Source organism: Microcaecilia unicolor, chromosome 5 (assembly GCF_901765095.1).
Source record: "Microcaecilia unicolor chromosome 5, aMicUni1.1, whole genome shotgun sequence".
NCBI classification, from domain to species: Eukaryota; Metazoa; Chordata; class Amphibia; order Gymnophiona; family Siphonopidae; genus Microcaecilia; species Microcaecilia unicolor.
Genome location: NC_044035.1, coordinates 289,972,557 through 290,000,394, shown reverse-complemented (window position 1 = coordinate 290,000,394; position 27,838 = coordinate 289,972,557). Strand labels below are relative to the sequence as shown.

Sequence of the window (27,838 nt, the reverse complement as noted above, 5' to 3'; positions counted from 1 at the left end):
TCCTGGCTATGCAGTCAGACTTAAAAAAAATAATACTGAATATGGACTTTCCTATCCTGCGCAGATGAGCATAACAGTTCATTGCGATGATCCATCAGATCTTAAACCCTATTTACTCAGGCTTTTGGAAGTTTTTTTTTTTTCATTTACAAGACTCCACTTTATGGCAGGTTGACATACAAGAGAGACATACCATAAGCAAAGTCCCATACAGTGTCTGAAGACACCAAGGAAAGGATGGATATTTATACATTACCATACGCTGACTGATTAGCACAGGATTAGCGCGTGACTCCATACCGCCTAAAAATTGGTGGCGGTAAGTGCTCATGCGCTACTATTTTTTATCGTCATGTACTAATGGCAAAATTAGTACATGGTCATTAACTTAAAAAAATAGAAAACCGGTCATTTTCCAGCTGTAGTAAAAATGGCCTTAGCATGGAGGAAAGACACATGTAAGGAGGTCTAAGGCTACCTTTACCACAGCTTAGTAAAAGAACCCCTAAGAATCTAAAACATCCATTCCAAACCTAATCCTCAGGGCATACCTAGTTCCATCAGGTTTGCAGAATATCCACAATAAATATGCATGAGATAGTTTTGCATGCACTGCCTCAATTGCATGCAAATGTAATTCATGAATATTCATTACAGATATCCTGAAAACCTAATGGGACTAGATGTGCCCCGAGGACTAGGTTGGAAATGGTTGATCTAAGCCATCAATACATGTACAATTCCAAAAATGATTTTTAAAAAGATTAGTACCTAGTTTCCAGATGAAGTAATCCCCCAAGTTAAACCACTTTACATGATCAGGTTTTGAGCAGTGCTCTACATCCGGGTGGGGGACTTTGATAAGAAGTATGATGGTCCTAAAAAGATATGTTTTAGATATATGTACATTATTTTGAGAACCTGGGTTGTAGCGGGATGTTATTTTGAAGATTAGTATTGATATTCATTCCTATTGTGATATTTTGTCATCATTTATAAAAATAACATATGCAACCATGTGCCTTTTTAAAATTACCTTATGGTAAGAACATCATTTATGTCTGCTCTGAGGCTGATATGAATAGGTACCTATAAGCGTATCATATAAAATACACAACTACGTATCAATCCCACTCCTGTCCTGCCTATTGTTCATCCCTGGAGATGCATCAAAGTAGGTACTTGTGAGGGAGTAGGTAGTACAAGGCTCGGTTTCCTTAAAGGCACTCCCTCACTGAGACTGGAACTGAGCTACCCTAAGACAGGGAATACCTTAGGTAGTTTACTGAGTCAGGAGGGTGGGGCTCTGAGAAAATAGGAAGTTAAAAGCTCTCTGGTAGTCCAGGACAGGGAGGCCCTGAGGAGAGTAGAGAAATCCTTCACCCTATGCTTCCACCGCAGAAGCTCCACTAAGGTAGGCCACGTTTATCTTGGAATCCTGCTAGAAAGTGTGAGCTTCAGGGCTAAGGGGTCCTTCTACTAAGCTGTGATAAAAAGGGCCCTGTGGTAGTGGTGGTACCCGGATTTGCTGTATGCTGAGGACCCTTTTACCATAGCGGGTAAAAGTGAAGAACAATGAAATTCTGTGCAGTAAGTATGCACTTGCTATGTGGCTAACCCGGTGGTAAGCCCCAGCAATAAAAATTACAAAACATTTTGGTCATGCAGGAAATGCCACACACTGGGGGTGGAACTACTGCCGGCAGCTATGTTAGGTTGGCAGTAGTTCCGATTTGCCACGTGACAAGCCCATCACTGTGCGGCAATCCTCTAGTAAAAGGGCCCCTAAGTTAGGCCCGAATGTTTTGAATACTGAAGGACAGAACTTTAACTCTGGGACACCAGGCCAGAGACCTGCTGTTTGTGCTGTCTTTGTTTTGTTTTTGTTTTGGAAATCCAAACTAGTGCATGCTGTGGGTCTGCAGAAGCAGGTCACAAGAACTCTTGAGTACAAAGTCTGATATTTTACATGTTTATTTCTCCTTAACTGTGAAAGAAACAGGATACCCATCCCTTTATATTAATAAACTGCTGTTGTTTTACTTTTAACTCTCTGTGTGGTTGTAGGCCCAGGACTGTTCAGTAGCCAAGCTACTACAGTGCTATATTTCTCTGTAACTTCTTTTTACTTGTGTAGGCTTCTAGTAGGCAATTTTCTAAGACTACTTGAGAACCTAAAATACTATTCACAAAGCTTGACTCTCCTAAAATTTTTCCCCACATTGGATACCTGAGAGATGATTTATTATAACACAGTTAAATAAAAGGGAAAACAGTGAAATAGTGTTTGAGTTTAAGGTTTAATTTTCAATATAAAATAAGTTTACTTATTTTAATAGAAAAATGGTTTCTATTTATTATTAAACTGCCTACATAAGAAATTATATAATGGATTAATAACAAGTGGAGAAAGTAAAATGTTTTAAAAATTAGAATCATTTCCTAAAGGAGAGAAACAGATTGACATTTTTCCCCTTGACACAAATGTTTCCCCTGTATAGAAGAATACTAATGGCAAAACACTAGAAAAAAAATGTAACATTTAAATAACACCCTTAGGTCTTCATTTTGTACCTGTCACATAATTGAATTTAAATGACAGTGCCTGCTCTGTGCTCTCATAGCTATTTTTTGATGATTGTTTATCATAATAAACAGAACACTAAATTGCTTCTTGTCCACAGAGAAATACTGATGATGGTGGTACAAGTAGGAAGAATGTCACAGATATGGCATGAACCAGAGACTTGAATAACTTAGGCTTTGAAGACTGAGCAAACCAGAAACCAGATCACAAATAGTGTTTCCACCCCAGTACTCTCTACTCAGTCTCATATTTAAAAACATGTTTTTGGCCGTTACCCCTTCTACCAGCTCATCTGGAGAGTATAACGTGGAAATGAAGTCTGGTTGTTAGACGATTACAACTTTTAATCATGATTAATCCCATGATTAAAATGTTTAATCTTCAGTTAACTGGTCCATAATTGGACCAATATTTCACCTAACACAAAATTAACAATTAGAGAGCATGGAGACAGGGCTAGAGCAGGGAGAGAGATAGGATTGTCAATATTTTCTGTAACTACGCATCAATGCATCTCCCTGCCCACCACCATTTTTTCCATTGCTGCTACAGCTGCCTTCTTTCACTGGCCCTCAGAGCCTTCCATTCCCTTCCCCAGCTTTCGCAGGTCCAACATAGTGGCAAGTACCATTACCTCTCTTCATCCGCTGGCCTCCCCAGACTTCGTGCAGCAACACCCAACATCCTCTGATGCAATTTCCTGATGTGACTGCTGAAAGGCTGTGGAGGCCAGCAGAGGACGGTAGATAACAATATGCACTGCAACGTTGGGCCCATGAGAGATGGAGAAGGGAAAGCTGTGGGAGCCAGCACAGTTAACGCGCTTCAAATTTTTAATCATTAATAAATATTAGGCTCCTTTTACAAAGCAGGGCTACTGATTAACATGTGCTGAATGCGAGGAAGCCCATGGGAACTGAATGGTCTTCTTCGCATTCAGCACATGCTAATTGATAGCACCACTTTGTAAAAGGAGCTCATTGTGTTAATTGTGTTGGTTAATCTACAGCCCTAAAAATAAGATGATCACTGTCTCAATGACTCTTATTCCAAGGGCAATTTATATAAAGTATGCCTAAATTTAGGCATACTTTATAGAATAAGCCTACATTTCTATGTGGTTTTATAGAATACACTGAGTACCCATCCATGCAACTAGATTTAGTTGCAGGCAGCTATGCCAAGTAAAACTTTGTGTAAATGCCAATGCCTAAATTAGACATGGGCCGGGCATATTCTATATTGCTCATAGATTTTAGAAATGCCCATGACCCGCCCATTCCATGCCTCCTTTTCAACTATCAGGCTTATTTTTGAAAGTGATCGCTGGCCATCTTCCGACATAAATCGGGAGATGGCCGGTGATCTCTCAAAAGCGGCGAAATCCATATAATCGAAAGCTGCTTTTTTGACAGCATCGCCACTTTCCTGTCGCCAAGCCAGCAAAAGTTCAAGGAGGCGTGTCGGCGGCGAAGAGAAGGCAGGACATGGGTGGGCATTGGTGTGGCTACCAGATAGCCAGCTTTTGCGGATAATGGAAAAAAAGTGGCGTTCATCAGTATTTCGCCGGGTTTACTTGGTCCTTTTATTTTCACGACCAAGCCTCAAAAAGGTGCCCCAACTCACCAGATTACCACCAGAGGAAATGGGGAATGACCTCCCCATGCTCCCCCAGTGGTCACGAACCCCCTCCCACACTAAAAAAAAATAAAAATAAAAACCTTTTTTGCCAGCCTGTATGCCAGCCTCAAATGTCATACCCAGCTCCCTGACAGCAGTATGCAAGTACCTGGAGCAGTTTTTAATGGGTGCAGTGCACTTCAGGCAGGCAGACCCAGGCCCATCCCCCCCTACCTGTTACACTTGTGGTGGTAAGTGTTGAGCCCTCCAAACCCCCCCAAAACCCACTGTACCCACATGTAGGTACCCCTTTCACCCATAAGGACTATGGTAGTGGTGTAGAGTTGTGGGTAGTGGGTTTTGGGGGGGATTTGGGGGGGGCTCAGCACCCAAGGTAAAGGAGCTATGCACCTGGGAGGTATTTGTATATTTTTTAAAAATTTTTTAGAAGTGCCCCCTAGGGTGCCCGGTTGCTGTCCTGGCATGTCAGGGGGACCAGTGCACTACAAATGCTGGCTCCTCCCACGACCAAATGCATTGGATTTTGCCGGGTTTGAGATCACCGGCATTTTTTTTCCATTATCGCTGAAAAAACCGGCCATCTCAAACCCGGCGAGCTCTGGCATTTGGCCGGGCTAAACCGTATTATCGAAAAAAAAGATAGCTGGCCATCTTTTTCAATAATACGGTTCCGGCCAGCTGTTGTGCCGCCGCCAAAATAGATTGTCGGCGATCTATTTCGCCGGCGGCGTTCGATTATGCCCCTCAATGTGACTTAGAATTTACGTGCATCATATTACAGAATAAGCTTAGACAGGTGTGTGTAAATTTGAATTAATGCCAAATAGGGTCAACAATTGTTTGTTAATTGGCAATTGTCAGCACTGATTGGCATGTTAACTAATTATGTTGCACATGCAGATCCAGAATAAGACCATATTTGCACACACATCTTAAGTCACACTATATGGAATCTGGGGGATAACATGTAAAATCTGTTTTTACCTTCCATTCCTTTCAGTAACTGCACAAAATGTCATTCTAGTTCAAAATTATAGATGCAGTATAGCAGATCAGCCTTTGACTCCAACCATGTAGAATGGGGCTGGGCATAAACATACAGTGGCCTAGGTATTTGCTGGGTATTCAGGTAGGAAAATGGAGATGGTGTAAAGGCTAGCAAATGGAAGGGGGAGAAGGGGAGATGAAGAAAAGTGGGAATAGTTATGAAGGATGGGGTGGGGTGGAAGAAGGGCCAAGAGCTAGCTAGGGATGGTGCAAAGTAATTGGCAAGGGCTGAACCAAATGAACCAGTCAGGGGATGACATTTGGGACTCACAGATGAGCAGGAAAAAGATCTGCAGCCATGCTTGCAGTTCCATTTACCTGCTCTCCTTGTTAACTGATGCTCCCAGCTGGTCCATCTAATTCATCTCTGTAGTGGTCTCATCGCAGCAAGTGGGTGATTGGACTTCAGGTGAGCTAGTTTACTATACATGTAATTTTTATATTATTAAGAGATGGGCAGTATAAAACTTTGTCTTCTACGGGCAGAACCACGGTAAAAAATAAATGGAAGTCTGTTTGTTGGAAGTCTGTTTGTTGGTTATTCACCTAGACTTTGATGGAATGGCTATAAGGAACCTGACAAATGATATTAAGTCAGTCTGAGAAAGATGCTGGGGAGGTACTTTCATGGCAGGTCCTGCTATAAGTAAATGGAAAGGAATGTTTATGTTTATTTGTAAATTTGATTTATTGCACAATTTGGGATTACCAAGTCTCTGGCAATTCATAATAAAAATTGAGAGAAAAGCATAAAGTTAACAAGATAGGAAAGGTTTAACACTAATAGAAGATAAAATCCAAACAGTTGTTAATAACAGCATCAACCAAGGTCAACATGTCTGTCACTGTTATCCGTCTATTGGTACCAAGGAGATTTAATAGACAGTTGTGGAAGTGAGCCTATCTAGTCCACTGTAAGCAAGGAAACCAATTAGGTTAATCTGTTTCCACTCCCTTGCACAGGTTTGCTTATTTTGTTTTGAGTGCACTAGAGCTGAGGGCTATGTGGGGGAGGGGGAGGGTTGAAACAGAGATTAACCTAATTGTTTTCAACATGTTGATGTCACTTCATCTCCTGTCTATTAAACCTTGATTGATACTAGCCAGTTTCAAAAGCCACCATAAATAAATGAGTTTTTAACTTTGATTTAAATTGAGAAAGTGAAGTCTCTTAGCATAGGGTACTGAGACTGCTATGGTCCATGACCTCTTGTAATTCATTTGTTATGTCACATTGTTGTTTGAAGCTAGATTCTATATAGGTTGCCCAAAGCTAAGCATGCAAATTTGGATGTGGATCCCAAATAGGCACATAAATTATGTTAATGGTCCGTTAATCAATAATTGGTGTTAAATGGCAGTGACTTGGATTTATGTATGGATCTGCCTGTCCCCTATTCTATGTTTATGTTTATTAAAATTTGCTTAATCATTTTGTTATATTATAGTATAAATCAAAGTGATTTACATAACATAATATAAAAAATACACTCACTTAGAAAAAGAATGCCAGTTATGAACAGGAACATCAACAATCATACTAAGAAACAGTTATCCAATTTAATTAAAAAAAAAATGAAAAGTGCTATCAGAATCTCCTCTCTCCAGGAAATCAGAGCCAAATTAAACAAAAGCTAAAGCAAAACCAAAAAAAAAATGAGTTTTAAAAAGCACTTTAAATGTCCTTAATGATGTTTCTGAACAAATATACACTGGAAAGTTGTTCCACATAAAGTATGCTCAAAAATAGAACGCACTCTTCTGAGTAGTCTCACAGTTTAGGATTAGGTAAAATAAGTCAATGATCATTTAAAGATTGAAGACAATAGGATGGAGTATAAGGGATGGTTAATTTGGCTAAATACTCAGAGATCTCCGTTTGCATTGCTTTATGGATTAAAACAAGTATTTTAAATTAAATTCTACAGTGAAGAGGGAGCCAATGCAATTTTTGGTACAAAAAGCACACCTAAATTTTATAGGGGGTATTTTCCTAAGCCACAGTAGCATTTTTAGCTGTTGGTAGAAATCAGCTGGCAGTAAACGCTGAGACACCCATAGGAATATAATGGGCATATCGGTGTTTACCGCTAGCTGATTTCTACCGTGAGCTAAAAACGGTACCACAGCTTAGTAAAAGACTCCCATAGTACACAACTCAAAGGGGGTGTGGCCATGCAAGGGGCAAGGGCAGGTCCAAGATATTCCATGAAATTAAGCGCAGTGTTATAGAACAGGGTTTATTTACAAGCTCAAGTGCCATTAGGTGTGTGCCAGCATTTACACCAGGTTTCAGCAGGCGTGTCATGCCAAACGTTAGGCATCAGATCCACACTAAGCTAGTATTCTGCAAAGGGCACTCTGCGCAGAGCTCCCTATACAGAATAGTAGCTTAGAGCGATTCTTCCTGGTGCATAACTTTGGGTGCCATTTGATACATTCTGCCCTATTTGTCTCTAAGGCTGGTCTCACTGTAGGAAACAGGATAATATTGAAGGTTAATAGTTTGAGCATGTTAAACAAAGCTCTCTGTTCTGTTCAAAAACATTTTTGTGAAACATTGCAGCAACAATAACAAAATTTCACTATCTTCTTTGAATTTCAAAGTGTGGAACCTTATTTTTGTGTGTGTAGTAGGTCTATGCATATGTGTGGTGGGGGGAGAGGAGAACCTGTCAAGTGCCACCTGCACTTTGTGTCTAACACTAAAAGTCTGATTCGTAATAACCTTCTAGGCCACACGTTGACCAGCAAAGAGAATTTTTTTTACTCGAAAATATTAAATTATCAAGCTAAATTGGTCAGTGCTGACGTTTACATTGCAAGACATAGAGGGACATTATTGAAAGAAACATCTAAATTGGGATTTGGACGTCTTTGTAAAACGTCCAAATCCGGAGGTGGGGAAAAGGTCATTTTTGAAAATACCAAGGATGTCCTTGGATTTGGACGTCCTTAGTTTTGGACGTCTTTGCCTTTCGGCGATTTTCGAAACCAAAGACGTCCGAGTCAAAAACGTCCAAATGCAAGCCATTTGGACGTGGGAGGAGCCAGCATTTGTAGTGCACTGCTCCTCCCTGACATGCCAGGACAGCAATCGGGCACCCTATGGGGCACTGCAGTGGACTTCATAAAATGCTCCCAGGTACATAGCCCCCTTACCTTGCCTGCTGAGCCCCCCACCCCCCCAAAACCCACTACCCCCAACTGTACACCATTACCATAGCCCTTACAGGTGAAGGTGGCACCTAGATGTGGGTACAGAGGGTTTGTGGTGCGTTTTGGAGGGCTCACTCTTTCCTCCACAAATGTAACAGGTAGGGGGGTATGGGCCTTGGCCACCTGTCTGAGGTGCACTGCACCCCCTAGAACTGCTCCAGGGACCTGCATGCGCTGTCATAGACCTGAGTATGACATCTGAAGCTTGCATAGAGGTTGGCAAGTAATATTTCTAATTATGTTTTTTGAGGGTAGGAAGGGATTAGTGACCACTGGGGGAGTAAGGGGAGGTTATCCCCGATTCCCTTCAGTGGTGATATGGTCATTCCAGGCACTTTTTTGTGCCTTATTCGTAATAAAAACAGGTCTAGGTGAAAACGTCCAAGTTTTACTCTTGGACATCTCTGCTTTTTTACATTATGGGTCAAAAACGTCCAAGTCTTAGGAACGCCCAAGCCTTACCTTCATCACACCTCCGATAAGCCCCCTTGAAATTTCGACGTCCTTGCGACGGACTTCAGTTAGAGACGTCCAAAATCGGATTTCGATCATACCGATTTGGACGTCTCTGAAAGATGGACATCCAAGTGCCAATTTATGACACTTTTTGGACGTCCATCTCTTTCTAAAATGAGCCCATTAGTCAGGGCCGTGCCTAGGGTCTCTGGCGCCCCCCTGCAGACTATCAGTTGGCAGCGGCGGCAGCGGCGGCAGCGCCCCCCCCCCCCCCCCCCGTGAAAATGATCGCTCACCACTTGCCACACTGACAGGAATTGTCAGCAATATTCTTAGAAACAAATTGCTATACATTGCAAAATAAGATAGCAGATGTAAATTCTCAAAGTGGACATATTCCAAACACTAAAATGAAAATAAAATGATTTTTTTTCTACCTTTGTTGTCTGGTGACTTTCTTTTTCTGATCATGCTAGCCCAGTATCTGATTCTGCTGCTATCTGTCCTCTTAACTCCGTTTCCAGGGCTTCCTTTCCATGTATTTCTTTCCTTTCCTCCTTTCTTCTTCATTTCTGGTCCTCAGCTTCTGCCTATTTTCTTCATCCATGTGCAATTTTTCTCCTCTCTTCCTTTTCCCTCATTTCATCTCCTTCATCTCTCTTCCCTCCCCTCTATGTCCAGCAATTTCTCCTCTCTCCCTGAGCCCTGCCCTCCCATCCATGCTCCTCTGTCCCCTGCCCCCTCCATTCATCCCTATCCAGCAATTCCCCTCTCTCCCTGAGCCCTGCCCTGCAATCCATATCCATCCATCCCCTCCATTCATCCCTATCCAGCAATTCCCCTCTCTCCCTGAGCCCTGCCCTCCCAATCCATGCCCATCCATGCTCCTCTGTCCCCTGCCCCCTCCATTCATCCCTTTCCAGCAATTCCCCTCTCTCCCTGAGTAACGTAGGAGTGAGGCTGGGTCAAATTCCTCTTTGCCTTTCTGTTTCATCAGCTCTTATTTTCCTTCCCTTACTCTCCCCTCCTTCATTCCTCCGAGTCTAGCTTGTTCTCTTCCCATCCCCCCACCCAGAAATTTCCTCCTTGCCTTGTATTTCTTTTCCCCAGCTGGCCTGGTTGGTTCCACGTTCCAGTTCCCCCAACTGCAGCCTCAATGTAACATTTTCTTTATCAATATTACAATTAACAACAAGTGTAGGCCAGCCAGCCATAATGAAACGTTAAGGCAAAACCGTCCTTACCAATGCCAATGATGTCCTGACCTTGTCCACCACTCTCTCTAAAAAAAACAAAACAAAATGAATGCCGATGCGGCGGACTTGCGGAGCGCTGCAGGAGCGGGCAGCAGCAGCAGCTAATCATCCAGTGATCCAGCAGTGGCGCCGGCTCTCCTCTCTCAGCAGTCAGTGAACTCAACGCGTCGTCGTCGTCCTTCGGAGTCGGACTGCCTGCGAGGCTCCAGGCGCGATGACGTCACGCCATGCGTCACGCTGGGGCAGTGCTAACAGCCTAAACAGATGAACGACGCAGCGCACGGGAAGGCAGAAGCCAGAGCGAGCCAGCAGCGCATGCGCATATAGGCGCCAACGCGAGAGAGGTTTGTAATTTGTTTTTTAATTTTATTAAACACAACACTGACTCGGCAGGCGGTGGCGGCAGCGGCGCCCTTGAACATGAGGCGCCCCCCTGCCGTGCTTACCCCGCTTACCGGGTTAGCACGGCCCTGCCATTAGTCACAATGGTGTGTAAAAGTTTGAAATAGGTTATTTGCAATAGGAAATTTCAGTATTGCTTGTACATCTTGCAACATCATTTTGAGCATTTCTTTACTCTCTGGACTCTGCACTTTGTATTTGTATTTATTATTATTAATGTTTATATATTTTTTATTGATTTTTAGAGAACAGCAACAGAATATTACAGATGTTGCAGCACCAAACAACAACCCTACAGTAATATCACCCAGAACAGCACACCTTATGAATTAACCAACCCTTTTCATCCCCCTCTCCTCCCCACCCTCCAGATCCTTTTGTATTCACCCTCTCTGGTATGTGGTGTGGTGTAATAACAACTTTCAATGATTTAAAATCCTACTTCTGGCTGCGGGCTGTAAGGTGGACCAAAAGCGTACCCACCTGTGCTAAAATGTTTCATTCTATGTGGAAACGTAAACGTATAAGACCTTACTTCCTGAGGGAAATATTCTGTAACGTGATACAATAAATGGTTCTGAGCCACATAGATTACTGCAATGGATTATATGCAGGATGTAAAGTACAGCTTATGAAGAAACTCCAGACAGTCCAAAACACAGCTGCCAGGCTGATATTCGATAAAACACGATTTGATAGTGCTAAACCTCTCCGATTAAAACTGCACTGGCTCCCAATCAAGGAACGCATTAACTTCAAAATCTGCTGTTTGGTCCACAAGATTGTCTACGGTGATGCCCCAGGATATATGATTGACTTGATAGATCTTCTGACCAGAAACAGAACCAGAGCGTCACGTACTTATTTGAACATCCACTATCCAAGCTGCATTGGACTCAGATACAAATCAACCTATGCATCCAATTTTTCTTACTTAAGTACACAAATGTGGAATGCACTACCAATGAGTGTGAAAGCGATTCACGACCATCAAGTGGCACACAAATCCAAGAAAACCTGGGAGTACTAGAGAAAGCATCATGTTCACATCAAATAGCAATAAAGGGGATTGACCAATTTGCACTTCTATTGGGCTTCTGTGGCAAGTAAAATCTGGGTCAAGAGCCTCTGTACCATTGGGCAGGACCAGAACATATGGCCCAGTGTCACTGGGACTGCAGCACTTTGGACAAGCTTCCATAGCTGAAAAATTGCACAATGTGCCCTGTGTGGAGATATGTAGAGTTGAAGAAGAATTTATTCTGCAATTCCCATAATTTAGCAGTGCAAGTAACCCATTGAGTTGTTTTAAGGCAGTTATTAATCTAAGAACTCTGAAGAGGGTGTGCCAAATCTTGGACCTACTATTTTGCCAGCCTATCATAATCCAAGTCCTCAGTTGAGCATTGTAGATATCTATGGTGATAAGCAAGTGGCACCATTTGCTGTGAGCTCAGTATTAATGTCTCATTAAGAGTGTCCTGCACATCCTTACACAAATCTTCCCAGGGCAGGCCCATGCAAACGTATCTGTAGGTAATATCCGGTATTTCACACAGAGATCCTCAAAAAGTAGTAAATGTTCTTTGTCTGTCAACAATTGAGATAAGTACTGTATTCCATTGACCTTCCAGCGAGCAAACATTGCTGAGTCAGTACCCACTGGAAAATCCGGATTCTGGTATAATGATAAAAAAAGGAGTTGTCGCAGCAGAAAAATGATGTCCCTTGCAGAACCAATGCCATGCTGCTCTAGCTAAACATAGAAACAAGTTACAGTAGGTTGAAGAAGTATCGATGAGTGAGCTAGAATTGTGTGAAGGTGCAAGCTAGAATGAATATTGGTGAATAGGTATGGCTCCAAACGAGACATGGAAAAGTCAGTTATCCCTCTGTACTAGTTGTTTATATGCCTCATGACACATGCCAAAGTAAGATACCTGATATTAGCAAGACCCCCCTCCCCCAATGTGTTACAGGCTTTTGTAGTATAGAAATTGACAATCTAGCCCTCTTCCCCTGCCATATGTAACTCTGCAGGCTCCTATGAAGTACACATTCCTCCTTAACCTTCAGGCACAAGGGTAACATCTGGAACATGTAGAGTAACTTCGGAGCTAAGATCATTTTATACAGGGCTATATACCCCAATAAGGAGAGAGAGGATACATGCACCAAAGCCCTAGAGTTCTCTTCACAGAGGTCAGCAGAGGACCCACATTACAATCATACAAATTATCTAAGTTGACTGGGATATGGACCCCCAGATATTTGATAGATTCATCTGCCCTGCTAAAGTGAAAAATACCTGACCATGCTCGGGAGAGAGGGAAGGGCTTGGGACTTGGTAAAGTTGAGCTTGAATACAGAGAGGCTTCCATACTGAGAAATTAGCGTCAGGAACCCGGGGAGGGAGAGTTGAGGCTCTGTTAAAGTTAGAAGTAAATCATCAGCAAAAGCCATGAATTTCAGGACTTGCTGTCTAATAGTCACTCTCCGAATCTCCCCAGAATTCCACAGATGACACAAGAAAGGTTCCAAAGTAAGGAGAAAAAGAAGCAGAGACAAGGGGCACCATTGACGTGTACCCCTAAAGATTGAGAATGTACTAGTGTGGGTCCCATTTACCAAAAGTGCTGCCCATGGCTATTCATAGAGTGCCAGCACCACCTTAGCATACCATGCCTTGATACCTACATATGCCAAGGTTTAGAATAAGAAGGACCAATTCACTCTGTAAAAAGCTTGCTCTGTGTCTAACCTAGTTAGTAGAGATTGACGTTGTTTCACAAAGCCAACCTGATCAGACTGATTAAGGTTGGAAAGACAGTCCACCAGTCCTGTGGTCGACTCAAGAAAGAATCTTCAAATCTACATTGATGAGTGAAATTGGATGATAGCTACTGGGGAGCTCAACTGGATGGCCAGGTTTCAATAGCAGAATAATCAGGGCAGTGTTGGGAAAATTTACCGGTCATCACCACCGCCTCAAAATATGACACCAGTGGACCAACCAATTGTGATTGCATCATCTTATAATATTCTTCTGTGAACTCATTGGGGCCAAGAGCAGACTTTTAATGGCCTTTTGCAACTATTTTAATGTGATAGGGCTCTCTAAACCATCCTGCTGCTCTAAAGAGAGCGTAGGTATGCCAGACTGGGCTAGGTAGTGTTTAATACAAGTTGACTGGCAAGGCATATAAATTCTGAAAATGAGAGACCATTATTTCCTATATCTCTTCTATTTTTGAGGATAAGCACCCTGTAGGGGTCCGCAGTATTGGTATATATCGAGATCTCTCCCATGAATGAGCCACCTGTGCTAGCAAGGCCCCTGCATTGTTGCAAAAAAGAAAGAATTTGTAGTGCCTATACAAATGTGAGTATAGAGTGTGTTCATGAATGTGTGAGTTGAGCACTATTTTCATAGCCTACAGTGTGTCAACATTGCCAGACATGGGGGCCGCCGCATTCCTCTGCTTAGCCACACGAAGATGACACTCTAGTGCAATGATTCTCTGATCCAAATGTTTTTTGTAGGCAATGACATAAGCAATAATTGCCCCTCACATGACTACCTTGCCTGTATGCCAGAAGAGTCCCAGATCATCAATATGCTGTGCATTATGTAAGGCCAATTCCTCCCAATCTATTTTAATCATTTGCACTTCCAACGTTCCAATGTCTCTGACTGTGTTCATAACCATCTCCTGATGTCACTCTCCCACAGTAGAAGCCTGCTGGCCTGACATCAGGAGATGGTTATGAATGCAGTGAGAGACATTGCAATGTTAGAGGAGCAGCTTCAGCCCTTTCTCCACATGCAACACCATCTCCACCCAGGGCTGCCGAGAGACTGGGCCCCGCCCCTGCCGCTTTCACCACCACACCCCTGAGGTCGCCGCCGCTCACCCCTCCACCACCCCCGGGTGCCACAACTCCCACTTCACCCCCCCCCCCCCCCCCCCCCGAGGTCGCTGCCGCTCTCCCCCTCCGTCCGACGTCAGCTCCCATTTCCGGCCACTGCTGCTTCTCCTGTTGAGCAGCAGCGGCCGCTACAAAAACAAAAAGAGCAAATTAAACTACCAAAAATGTTTTTCAAAAGGAAGCGCGGCACCGCAGGCAGCCATCAGGCATTGGCTGTCAGCTCTGCGGCCGCTCCTCTCGCCTCTCACGTTGCTGCCTCTGGAATAGAACCCCGGAGGAGCACAGCGACGTGAGAGGCGAGATTCCAGGGGTCCACCAAATTCAAGGCCTTGCAGAAAACCCTCAATTCTGTTACCTCCCTTTATAAGTTGTTGATGTCCCTGACGAGCAATCTAACCTGAGGTCGTAAACTAAGTTCATGTCACCTGCCACTATCAAAGGAAGATTTGCATGATGCTGGCAATCCCTCAGCAGCCTGTTATAAAAAGAGCCATTCTGTGGGACTGGGCCATGGACCCCCACCAACAGAAACTTTTTGCCCTGCAGATTAAGCAGGTAGTCCTATATAGTGACCTTTATTATCCTGGAAGAGTGGGTAGGCAGTGCATTGTAAAGACTTACTAAGGAGCATTGCTACCCCTCCCTTGCACCCCATTTCCATAGAACAGAATACCTCCCCCACCCATTATTGCTTAATCTTTAAGTGTTCCTCATTTGATAATCTCATTTCCTGGTGGCAGGCAACGTCAACCGAATGACATTTTAGAGCCCCTAAAAATTGTGTCCACTTTATTGATGAGCCTACTCCACAGACATTCCATGAAAGGATCAGCACAGTTCCAATTTGCTTCTTACTTATCTCTCAAAGGGAAGACCACAGACAGCCAACTTCTTTATAAACATTCCATGCCTCCAGGTGCCCAGCCTCATCTGGAAGGGATTCCCTCTCGTTCTACAAGACCCACCCTCGCACCCACACAATATAATCACTACACCCACACCACAACTCCCTCACCTCCCCTCCCCCCTCCTGTCCCTCCCCCACCATTCACTTTTGAAGTAACCCAGAATGTCTCACCACAACTCTGTGTAACTGATACTGTAAAGAATCATTTAGGATGTTTGGGGTCCTACATCCCATCAACACTGATAAATTGACAAGAAATTGTAACATGTCAGTAATCTGGCATGTCAACTCCTCGTCCAAAGTAGATCTAGAGGTTACGTAATACAATTACAATACATACAGTTTACAGTCAGGTTCCATATACAGCTTCCTCTGAGATAGAGATGGATTGTAGAAAATCCTGGACCCATGTGGGAGAGTTGAAAATATGCTACTGCCCTGTGTGGAAAACCTTGAGCAATGCCAGGTAGAGAAATAGGAAGTGCACCTACTTGTCCCGGAGCAGTATGCATACTGAAGAGAATTTGTGCCTACATTCCTGCAGGGCCTGGCAATAATCTTGAAATATTTGTACCACAACTCCTTCATATTTTAAAAAAGTTCCATTTTTGGCACAGGCCTTGAAGAATCTTCACTTTGTAGACATAATTATGGATTTTAACCAAGACCACTCTTGGACGATTAGCTCCACTTTGGGCTCGCCCTACCCAGTGTGCACATTCAAGGCACAGGGGGCCGATGCTATCCATCAGAGTAAATTCTTTGCTCAGCCATTTTTCCAGCAACATGCCAAGTGACGTTTCCGGTAAGGACCCAGGAAAGCTCACTATCCGAAGACTGTCCCTCCAAAAGTAATTTTCAAGGTCGTCCAGTTGTGTAGTAAATGCCAAAACATGCTTTTCTAGCACCGTCAGTTGTTTGGCTGAGGTAGTGCCTACGTCCTCCACCTCTGACACTCATTCTTCTAGAGTGGTGGTGCAGCGGTTTGTTTCAGCCAACAGGGATGACTGCCCCAAACGTGTCTCCATGACTTGTCCAACCGCTGTTGTGATCTGCTACAACAGCATGAGGGTGAAAGCTGGGGGTGTGGACATGCTCTCCGCCGACATTTTGTCCTCACTTCCCCGGGATCATTCTTTCTCCACTTTCATTCCCTTACCCGGCATTGATCCTGCCTTTGGTGATAGAAATTTGTCCATTAAACTTGCCTGTGTCAGCGGAGCTGTTTAGCATTAGAATTCCTATCCAAACATCACTATAAAGTACTTAATGGGGCACGGGAACCCTGGAGAAGAGCCGGTACACAACCAATCCGCTCAACACATCATGTGATCTTCCCTTCCTGGATTTATTATCTTTAACCCACCTTTATCCTCTGCTTCTGTCTAGAATGGATTTCTTCTTGATTTACATCCTCTCAATCCAAATTTCAGGCATCTTCTATGCACTATATATGATGAATGCCACTCCACATATCAAAGAACTACCTGAGTACCTGAGGTGAAATAAGCTTGATATTGAAAAGGGATGTACTTCAAAAAAATGCAGTATTGCCTCTGATTTGACTTTTGGTATGTCTTGAATGTGCTCTTTTAGTCAGAACCACTATTTTCTGCTTTATCCGCAATATTTTAACTACTGCTTCTAACTACAAACAACTTTCTTTCCAATTTCGGTAGTGGAATAGCCTTTTACACTAACAGATAAATTTACTCTCCTTGGATAAACTTCAGGTATTTTTTTCTCATATCTGGATTTTAAAGTCATTTATATTTTTTACTCCTTAAAGTGTTAGCAGTAAAAGACTGGCTGTCAATACAGCATTTCTATTTATAAGACTTATGTAACTCCGATTGGTTGGGTCCATTTTTGTTGCAGGATCTGATTCTACTTAATTTTACTATTTGATTAGTAGCAGACAACATGAATTCAGATAAAACGCACAAGATTAGTTACATATGACAGAGCAGTGAACACAATACATATCGCATTAAATTCTATAAATATCATCAAAAAATAGGTGCTGAACAAAAGGGCTAAGTGCTATTCTATAAATGGTTCCCAAAGTTAGGTGCCGTTTATAGAATAGCGCTTATGCCAAGATCTACGACTAATTTTAGTCATAAGTATTTACACCAACTGAACTCTAGTGTAAATCCTCACACTTAAATTAAGTATGGATCCCCCTTATTCTATAACAATGTGCTTAAACTGAAGGAACGCTCCTGTTCCACCCATGACCCTCTCATGGCTGCGCCCCTTTTTTGGATCCATGTTTTAAATTTACTCACTGATCCTGGTGCCTAACTTTATATGCATAAATTCAAATTAATTCCAATTAGCACTGATAATTATTGTTATTCAATTAGATTGCATGTGGAAATTGGGCATGAGCCTAAATTTGCATATACAATTCTTAGAGCTATATATAGAATTCAGTGGATGATACTCTACCATAATACCCACAGTTATGTGAAAAAGTTGAATACCAAGAGCCTCTTTTATCAAGCTGCACTAGCAGCTCCCAGTGCGGCCATGCCAACAAAGCCCATTCACTTTGAATGGGCTCTGTCAGCATTGCCTTATGAGAACCACTAGTGCAGCTTGATAAAAGAGGCCCTAATTGTTGAAAATAGCTTTGAGAGTTCCTTATTGCAGACTTTTACACACCACTGTAGGAAAAACCTAAGGGCCCTTTTACTAAGCTGTGTTAGTAAATGGCTTAGCATGCCCTTGTTCAGGTCTTCCATAGTTGCTAAGCCCATTTCTAGGCAATTTTCTATTATATCTTTTTCTGGCTATGCACTAATGTTAGCACTAGTGCTTGGCTATTTAAAAAAATGACTGTGGAAGAAATTACCACCTCCTATTTAGGGGGTGCTAGGGCTCCTGCATTATGGATATGCTTGGCCACTGTTGGGAACAGCATACTGGGCTATAGGGACCATTGGTCTGATCCATATGGCTTCTCTTATGTTCTTATGATTCTATATATGGTGTATAAAAAATCAGCGCGGAAATCAGTGCTGACTAAGCGTATTCTATAAGATGCGTTATATAGAATATGCTTAGTTGATATCTCAGTGCCTAAAACTATACACATCCATTTACACCAATGAAAAAGTGGCATAAATCCCAGTGTGTAGATTTACATACACTAGGCCATATTCTATAACTATGCATGTAAATTTTGGAACGCCCACAAAATACCATTTCCATGCTCTTAACCATGCCCCTTTTTGACTGCGCACACTAGAAGTTTGGCACACTTTGCTACAGAATACGATTAGCACATTGTACATGTAAATTCTAATTAGTGCCAATTAGTGCTCATTATTGCTTGTTAAGTGCTATTATCATCGCTCAATAGCTTGTTAAGCTTGTTAAGTTATGCGCATTGTTATAGAATTTGCTTGGATTTCAGGCGCAGATCTCTAGGTGTGCTATATAGAATCTGGGGGTTAGTATGGCAGTAATGTCAGCACACTTGTTGATTAGCAGATCAGCATTATCTGCCCCTGACATGCCCCCTCCCAAAAATATAAATAAACATTCCATGCTTAGGGGTGAATTCTGTAAATCGTGTCTAAAAAATTAGCACAGAAAAAATAAACACTTAAGAAGAGCACTTAAGCACAAGGTTCATGTGTAAATTTTGGAGCATTCATCTGTACCAACAAAAATGTGGTGTTAATGCCCCCACCTAAATTTACATGCAGAACCTCCTTATTCTATAATTGCATGCGTAACTCAAATCCACGCCTGTACTCTGCCCCCAAAGTCCCATGACACTCCCAGTTGTGTGCACCCTTTTCTTGGAAGTACATAAAAATTAGGTGTGGTTCACATGCATAAATCTACACACATACATATTAATTGATTTCAATTAGAACCAACAATTGCTTGTTAAAAAAACAATTATTGACACTAATTGGCTTGTTATTCAATAACATGTGCAAATTGGGCACATGCCCAAATTTGTTTACATAATTTTTGGTTACTTTTATAGCAGTGGTTCCCAAACCTGATCCTGGAGGCACCAGGTTTTCAGGATATCCACAATGAATATTTAGGAGAGAGATTTGCATGTATTAGGAGCAGTGCATACAGATCTCTCTCATGAATATTCATTGTGGATATCCTAAACTCTGATTTGCTGGGGTGCCTCCAGGACCAGGTTTGGGAACCACTGTTTTATAGAATTAGGAGGTTAGTGTGCACAAATGGTAAAACTATTGCAGAATGTTTTTGTGTGTCCTGCATTAAGTCATTTTTGTGGCATTAGGAGCATGGTAGCACCTATCACTGCTTAGAAATAGGGCCTCTTGACTTCTTAATGTAAAGATGCCCTTCAATATAACCAGTATCTGTGAAAACAACACTGAGAAGCCAATGCTGAGGGTTACTAGGTCATGACGAACAACTCAAAAAACCATTTCAGGTGCACAATTCATTGTGTGATCCCTTTTGCTCATTATGACCCTTCAGTTTGCAAAAAATTGTTTAGAAGAGGGAATATGCCATGGATAGACAGAGAGATGTCATGATGGACCTGGCAAGTTACCCATTTAAAACATGGTCCTATTACTTTTTAGAAATATCATTTAATAGTCATTAACTCGCTTCTTGTGATACACTTTTGTCAGTTTACCAGTCAAAACTTTAACACAAAAACTTAATTAATATTACTTCAATGTCTCACATATTAAGGCTTACCTCTAACAATATTTTCCTTCCAATATCATAAGTGTTCTTATTAGTAATATTTTTTGCAGGTAATGTTACTTTTTCTCTTTTCCAGTAAATTGATGCCACAGGATTGGCAATCACATCACAGCTGATATTAATAGGATTACCTTCCCATGAATAATATATTGTTTGGTTTGACAAAAATTTTGGAGCATCTGTAAAAGAATTTAGAAAGGGAAATATTAGGATAAATGCCTGTGCTTCAAGAATAATGACTAAGCACATGTGACTTACAATTTAATGTCAAATTAGCAAGTAAGTTCAAGTTAGGTTGACTTTCTTGTAGGAGTATGTTTAGTAAGACTTTTTTTTTTTCATTGTGTTGTTTCATTTCATCTTAGAAACATAAAAACTTGATGGCAGATGTTTTCTACAATAAAATCACACACACTTACACAAATTGAGGTTCAGGATGCCTAGATTAAATGAGTGGGAAGTTGCCTATTGTGGTACTATTTTATAAAGAGACATATGTGCCTATGTGAATTTTAAAATACTAACATATATCCTGCAGAAAACATCCTTAGATTGAAGATGTAAACATTACATCTGCTCAGTATCAGGGGTAAATGTCTGGGGATATAATATGGACATATGTGTGTTTTATAAAATACTAACTAATGTGTAGGGAAACTAGAGACTAGAAACCATTTAAACATAGGGGAAAAGGACCTCAGATAGCCAGATTCACCTGGCTATCTGAGGTCCTTTTCTCCTATGTTTAAATGGTTTCTAGCCTCTAGTTTCCCTATACATTAGCTAGTAGTGATATTTATGTGTTTGTGTATTGGGATTATATACCGTCTTTATTTTAGGTGTTTCATAAAAAATATACACATAAATTGTGACTCTGCCCATGTTCCACCCAACCTCCTCCCCTGAGCAAGCCTACACTACACTGTAACTTATAGGTAGGGTTACCATATGCCTTCTTTTAAGAGGACATAACCTACTTTTGGAGTTCTTCAGATATATCCTCCAGTTTTTTTAATTTTTAGAAAAATATTCTATTTTTCATTTATGTGCCTATGACCAACACACCTACTCACATAATAAGAGAAAGCATCTCTGGCCTATATGTCAGTCTGGACACATGGAGGTGCTAAAGAGAGAGAAAGGCATTGCTAACTCTGTTTCCCTGCTGGTTGATTCTGCTAAAGGAACTGTGTTCGTGCAGCACAGCTTTAAACATGTGTCATGCAAAGACTTTCAAACAGAAGCCAGCCAAAGTTGCTGATGGATATCTGCTTTTCTCATAAAGAACACTTGGGCTAAGACTCAGTCAAACTGAAATCATGAAGTTGAAAAGTAGATTATTGCTTAATGCTGTGCTGTAAGTTAGTCACTATTTGATGTGTGTTCATTGACTAAAAGTCATTTACACCTTTGCTATAATCAAGTATTTCTTTAGCAAAGGTAGCAACATTTTTATTTTTTGCGTCTACTTTTTTGTCTCCACAAATATGGTAACCCTACTTTTAGGTATGACCTAATTTTATGAGTCCATTTATACAGAAACACGGATTTATAAAATTAACCTCCTGGTATGTGTTATTTCAGTTTAGCACAAATTCAGACTAAAGGCTAGATTGTGTAAGATACATTACAACCTCTAGAATGCATTAAAAAACATTATTTACCACAGGTCCCATTTTAATTACATAGGGATCCTTTTACTAAGCTGCAGGAAAAAGGGCCCTGAAAATGGCCATTTTCCCCACAAGCCAGGGTCCTTTTTATGCAGCAGGTTAAAAGGCCCACCTCCCCAAATGGCCATGTAGTAAGATAACCCAGTGGTAATCGGGCAGCGTGTGACGATGCCCAATTACTGCCGGGTTACTGCCAAGCTAGAAAAATAATAAAAAATTTCCAGAGTACTGGAAATGGCATGCATGTAATTCAGAACTACCACTGGTGGCTGTGTTGGGCCAGTGGTAGTTCAGATCTAGCACGCAGTAAGCCCGCGTTGGGCTTACTGCTGCTTTGCAAAATACCCCCATAATGTATATTTTAGGAAATCTAGCCTTAAATATGTATAGTATGTCTTATTTAGATCCATGTTGCAAATCTGTGATAGTATTTTATAAAAGGGCCACAGAACTATGCCAGACTGGTGGCTGCTTGGAACAGAGAGCTTCAACTTCACTTACTGGCCTCACAGCTTCGGGCCTTTATCCTAGCCATTCCAAAATGTATAGTTAACATATTTCACTGAGAATGTCTTTACAAATTTGTTTTTCATTTGCATTTCTCTTCTCAGCATGCTGCTCAGGCTGGAATGGCCACTGATGGGAAGTGTCCGAAGTGTGGCCCACCTGGATCCACTTTAGGCCATACGCTTTGGCCCTGTTTTGCAGCGCAAACATTTTAGGACGGGCTGCTCACTGGATTCCATCATCTATGAACTTTGACAGTTCAATGGTTGTCCACACTTTTGTTTGATGCATATGTATTTGATTGACCTGTTCTGAAGGGCTGTAGGGATTATCTGTGCATGGCAATTTTGATGGCCCTTAAAATTATTCTTTTCTCTTAGATGTCCCATGTTGCACCCTCTTGCTCTACCATATGAGAATGAATTGACTTCAAGTCCAAGACTTCTCTGATGTAAAGGGGACTTGTTTTGAAAGTGTGGGAGCCCTTGTTGGCAGACACTTACCTTCTAAGCCAGAAGTCGGTTGCTGAACATATTCATATTTCATATTTTTGCTCATTATATACTCCTCTATATACCTGGTGCAGTGCTTCCTTGGGAGAGGGGGAGCAGGAGAGGGGAAAGAAGGAAACTATACCTTTATAAACTGTTTACTTGACTATTGGGTTTGTTACTGTTTTAGTGTTTATCGGGAATCTGATTGTTTGTTTGTCCATTACTTTTGTATGACATTGTTTCTTTGATATTAATAAAAAAGAATTAATCATTAAAGGGCCACAGAAAAGTACTTGTAGCTGGTACAAGATCCATCAGAAGAAGCCATTTTACTAAAGAAAATGGGAACATGCACCATTTATAAGCAGTACAACATACATATATAAGTGGTGGTTTTTTTTCTCCAAAACTGCACACAAGGGGGGCAATTTTATAAATTGGCACCAAGATGTAGGTGCCACAATGGGCCGTGTTTAGCACCAGTTCTATAAAGGCATCTGGACATGCCTAAAAGCCATCACAGAATGCCAGAGCAAAACCAAGTTGGAACACCAAAAGTTAGATGCAGCAATTTATAACATGTCAATGACTGGTATAAGTTGGCACACCTATTGTTCCTAACACAGAGACATGGTTCAATGAGTCCCATGAACGGGATGCAAACATACAAGGTTACAATCTATATAGGAAAGATAGAGATGGCCTTAAAGGTAGCTCTGAATGTGACAAATGATATCTCAGCAACTGAAATGTCAGGGCCTGGGGAAAGGAAAATGCAATATGGATCACCTTCAAAAGAGATGATGGAACCTCTGTCCATGTGGGTGTTGTCTACAGACATCCAGAATAATTGGAGGAACTAGATAAAGAACTGGTTACAGATATTCAAAAGTCGAAAAAGAAAACAGAGGTGCTGGTGCTGGGAGACTTCAACCTGCTGGGTGCGGATTGGAAAGTTTCAACTGCAGAATCAGAAAGAAATAGAGAGATTGTGGATGCCTTTCAAAGTGCTTTGCTCAGACAAATGGTGATGGAAACCCACGAGGGAAGGAGCAACACTGGATCTGGTGCTCACAAATGGGGAGAGTGTGTCTAATGTCCGAGTAGGTGTCCACCTGGGCAGCAGTGGTCATCATACAGTTTGGTTTGATATAACATTTATAGTGGAGGGCAGACACTTTAACATCAAAGTCCTGGATTTCAAACATACTGACTTTAGTAAAATGGGGGATTACCTGAAGAAAGAGCTGATGGGTTGGGAGGACATACGAAAAGTGGAAAGGAAGTGGCCCATGCTTAAAGGATCTATAAATATGACTACTAAGGAGAGTAAATAAAAGCAAGAGAAAAAGGAAACCAATATAGTTAACCAAGCAAGTGGCTGAGAAAATAAAGGTTAGAGTTGGCATTCATGAAATACAGGAAAACTCAAGAAGAGGAACACAGAGAGGAATAACGGATGAAGCTGAAAGAAGCCAAGAGAGATATACGTCTGGCAAAAAAATTAAGCAGAAGAAAAATGGCTAGAAATTTAAAGAGGGGCACCAAGATTATTTTCATGTACATTATTAAAAGGAACAAGACTAAAAATGGAATTGTGAGACTGAAAGATGCTATGAACCGCTATCTGGATAATGATGAGTTAAAAGCAAAAGTGCTAAACAAATACTTCTGCTCTGTGTTCACATAAGAAAATCCTGGAGAAGGACCATGATTGACTGGCAAAGGTACTTATGAGAATGGAGTGGATACAGCACCGTTCATGGAAGAAAGTGTTTATGAACAACTTGAAAATTTGAAGGTAGACAAAGCAATGGGACCACACAGGATCCATCTCAGGATATTGAGGGAGCTCAGATAGGTTCTGGCAGGTCCTCTTAAAGATTTGTTTAATAAATCCTTAGAGATGGGGGTGGTTCTGTGGGACTGAATAAGAGTGGATGTGGTACCTCTTTACTAAAGTGGTAACAGAGAAGAAGATGAAAACTATAGGCCAGTAAGCCTCACTTCAGTTATTGGAAAAGTAATGGAAGTGATGCTGAAGAAAAGGATAGTAAATTTCTTGGACTCCAATAGGTGACAAATTAATCTGATTGAAATTATTTCACTGGGTTACTAGAGTATTGGATTGAGGACATGCTCTGGATGTAATCTACTTAGATTTCAGCAAAGCCTTTGACACAGTTCCTCATAGGAGGCTCTTGAATAAACTTGACAAGCAGAAGTTAGGACCCAAAGTGGTGAACTGGAATAGGAACTGGTTGACAGACAGACACCAGAGGGTGGTGGTTAATTGAACTCACTTGGAGGAAAGAAAGGTGAATAGTGGAGTGCCTCAAGGATCAGTGCTGAGGCTGATTCTGTTCAATATATGTGTAAGTGAAAATGACAAAGGGTTAGAAGGTAAGGCTTGCCTTTTTGTGGATGCAACCAAGATTTGAAACAGAGTAAACACCCCGGAGGGAGTGGAAAATATGAAAAAAGGATCTGCAAAAGTTAGATGAATGGTCTAATTGTTTAGCAGTTAAAATTCAATGCAAAGAATTGCAAAATGATGCACTTAGGGAGTAGAAATCCAAGCCGTAGGTTTTAGGTGGTAAAAGGTTGATATGCACAGATAGGGAGAAGAATGCAAAAAGCTCCTAACTCTCAGAGAATGTGTCCGTTCTCTTGAGGCTAGAGTAGCAGACTTGGTGGAGCTGAGGGAGACAGAGAGGTACATAGAGGAGACTATCAGGGATGTTGTAGAGAAGTCCCACCTCCAATCTGGTAGCCCCTGTGCTACCTTGGAGAAAGGAGGTCTCCTAAAAGGAGAGCATCACCCAGGTGAAGTAGGAAATACTCCTGTAGCCAGGACATGCCCACCAGGGGATGTATAAGCCTCTCGCACTGAGGATATGTCTCCAAGTGCTGCCCAGGAGGGAAGGGTTAGGACAGCTGTTGTAGTTGGTGATTCTAGACTTAGTCCTTAGTGGAGCCCATCATCTGGTGTGGGATGTAATGGTATTGGGGCTGCTTGATAACAGTGATCATAATATGATCAGATTTGATATTAGCTTTGAAGTAAGTATACACAGAAAATCAAATACGTTAGCGTTTAACTTTAAAAAAGGAGACTATGATAAAATGAGAAGAACGGTGAAAAAAAAACTTAAAGGAGCAGCTTCGAGGGTCAAAAAAATACATCAGGCGTGGATGCTGTTCAAAAACACCACCCTGGAAGCTCAGGCCAAATATATTCCCCGCATTATAAAAGGAGGATGGAAGACCAAACGACAGCTGGCATGGGTAAAAGTAAGATGAAGGAAGCTATTAGAGCTAAAAGAGGGACTTTGAAAAAAAGATTGCGTTGGATGAAAAAACATGTGAAGGGGCATAATTGCACGGGGACGACCATCTTTAAGGATGTCCCTGTGAAGGGACGGGGAAACTCGCATTATCGAAACAAGATGGGCGTCCATCTTTCGTTTTGATAATACGGTCGGGGACACCCAAATCTCAACATTTAGGTCGACCTTAGAGATGGTCATCCCCGGTTTTCGGAGGTAATGGAAACTGAGGATGCCCATCTCAAAAACAACCAAATCCAAGTCATTTGGTTTTGGGAAGAGCCAGCATTCATAGTGCACTGGTCCCCCTGACATGCTAGGACACCAACCGGGCACCCTAGGGGGCACTGCAGTGGACTTCACAAATTGCTCCCAGGTGCATAGCTCCTTACCTTGGGTTCTCAGCCCCCAACTCCCCCCCCCCAAACAAAAACCCACTCCCCAAAACTATACAACACTACGATAGCCCTTAGGGATGAAGGGAGGCACCTAGATGTGGGTACAGTGGGTTTCGGGTGGGTTTTAGAGGGTTCCCATTTACCACCACAAGTGTAACAGGTAGGGGGGGTTGGGCCTGGGTCCGCCTGCCTGAAGTGCACTGCAGTACCCACTAAAAACTGCTCCAGGGTCCTGCATAGTGCTGTCATGGAGCTGGGTGTGACATTTGAGGCTGGCATAGAGGCTGGCAAAAAATTTTTTTTTTAATTGTTTTTGAGGTGGGAGGACATTGGTGGCCACTGGGGGAGTAAGGGGAGGTGATCCCCGTCATCTGGTCAGTTCAGGCACCTTTTCAAGGCTTGGTCATGAACAAAAAGTGACCAAGTAAAGTCGGCCAAATGCTTGTCAGGGCCGGCTTTCTTTTTTCCATTATCAGTCAAGGCCTGCCATTTCTTAACCACGCCCCTGTCCCGCCTTCGGTACACTGCCGACATGCTCCCTTGAACTTTGGCCAGCCCTGCGATGGAAAGCAGTTGAAGCCGGCCAAAATCGGTATACGATTATACAGATTTCGCCGGCCTTATGAGAAGGCTGGCCATCTCCCGATTTGTGTCGGAAGATGGCCGTCCTTCTCCTTCGAAAATAAGCAGGTATGTTACTGTGTATGTCATGCAATGCAAGAAAATGGTTGTGCATGCCCATGATACACCCATTCTCCACCCACATGTATGCCCCTTGCAGTTGTGTGCTAAGTGACTTATGTTCACTGACAGCACTTAGCATTTATGTGCGTAACATTTAATTACTGGTGTCAATCACAAGTGCAAGTGCTAGTATTCTGTAACATAAAGATGCTATTGGTGACTACATTTCGTCCAAAAAGAAGATCTGGGGTTATTTTACCAGCAAGCTGTGGTATAGCATTTACATAGTAATGAGCTGCTTTACATGCATTTGTATTTTTTGCATCTCATTACTATTTAATCTGCAGTGACGTAAGTAATGCTGAGATTTTGTGGATAAGTTCACAGCTAATATATGTTAGCTGCAAAACCTTAGTGTGCTTTACTAAATGGAGGCCATTATCATGTTAATATAATTTAGCACAAAAGTCTTCCTGTCTCTTAGTGTAACAAACCTTTCTTTTATTAAGACTGTCTGTTAGGTAAACAAGGTGGGAAATGGAGAAAAAATAGGTGGGCCAAAATACATTGTCAACAATTTATG

General features: G+C 41.9%; 1 protein-coding gene across 1 annotated transcript in view; it reads right to left on the bottom strand.

The window, feature by feature from the left end:
* NCAM2 (neural cell adhesion molecule 2) overlaps positions 1 to 27,838 on the bottom strand; it is a 351,991-nt gene that overhangs the window by 185,404 nt on the left and 138,749 nt on the right. The window contains exon 10 of the mRNA XM_030205047.1: positions 20,162 to 20,349. Coding sequence (XP_030060907.1) covers positions 20,162 to 20,349 — 188 coding nt within the window. The remainder of the gene's footprint in view (positions 1 to 20,161; positions 20,350 to 27,838) is intronic.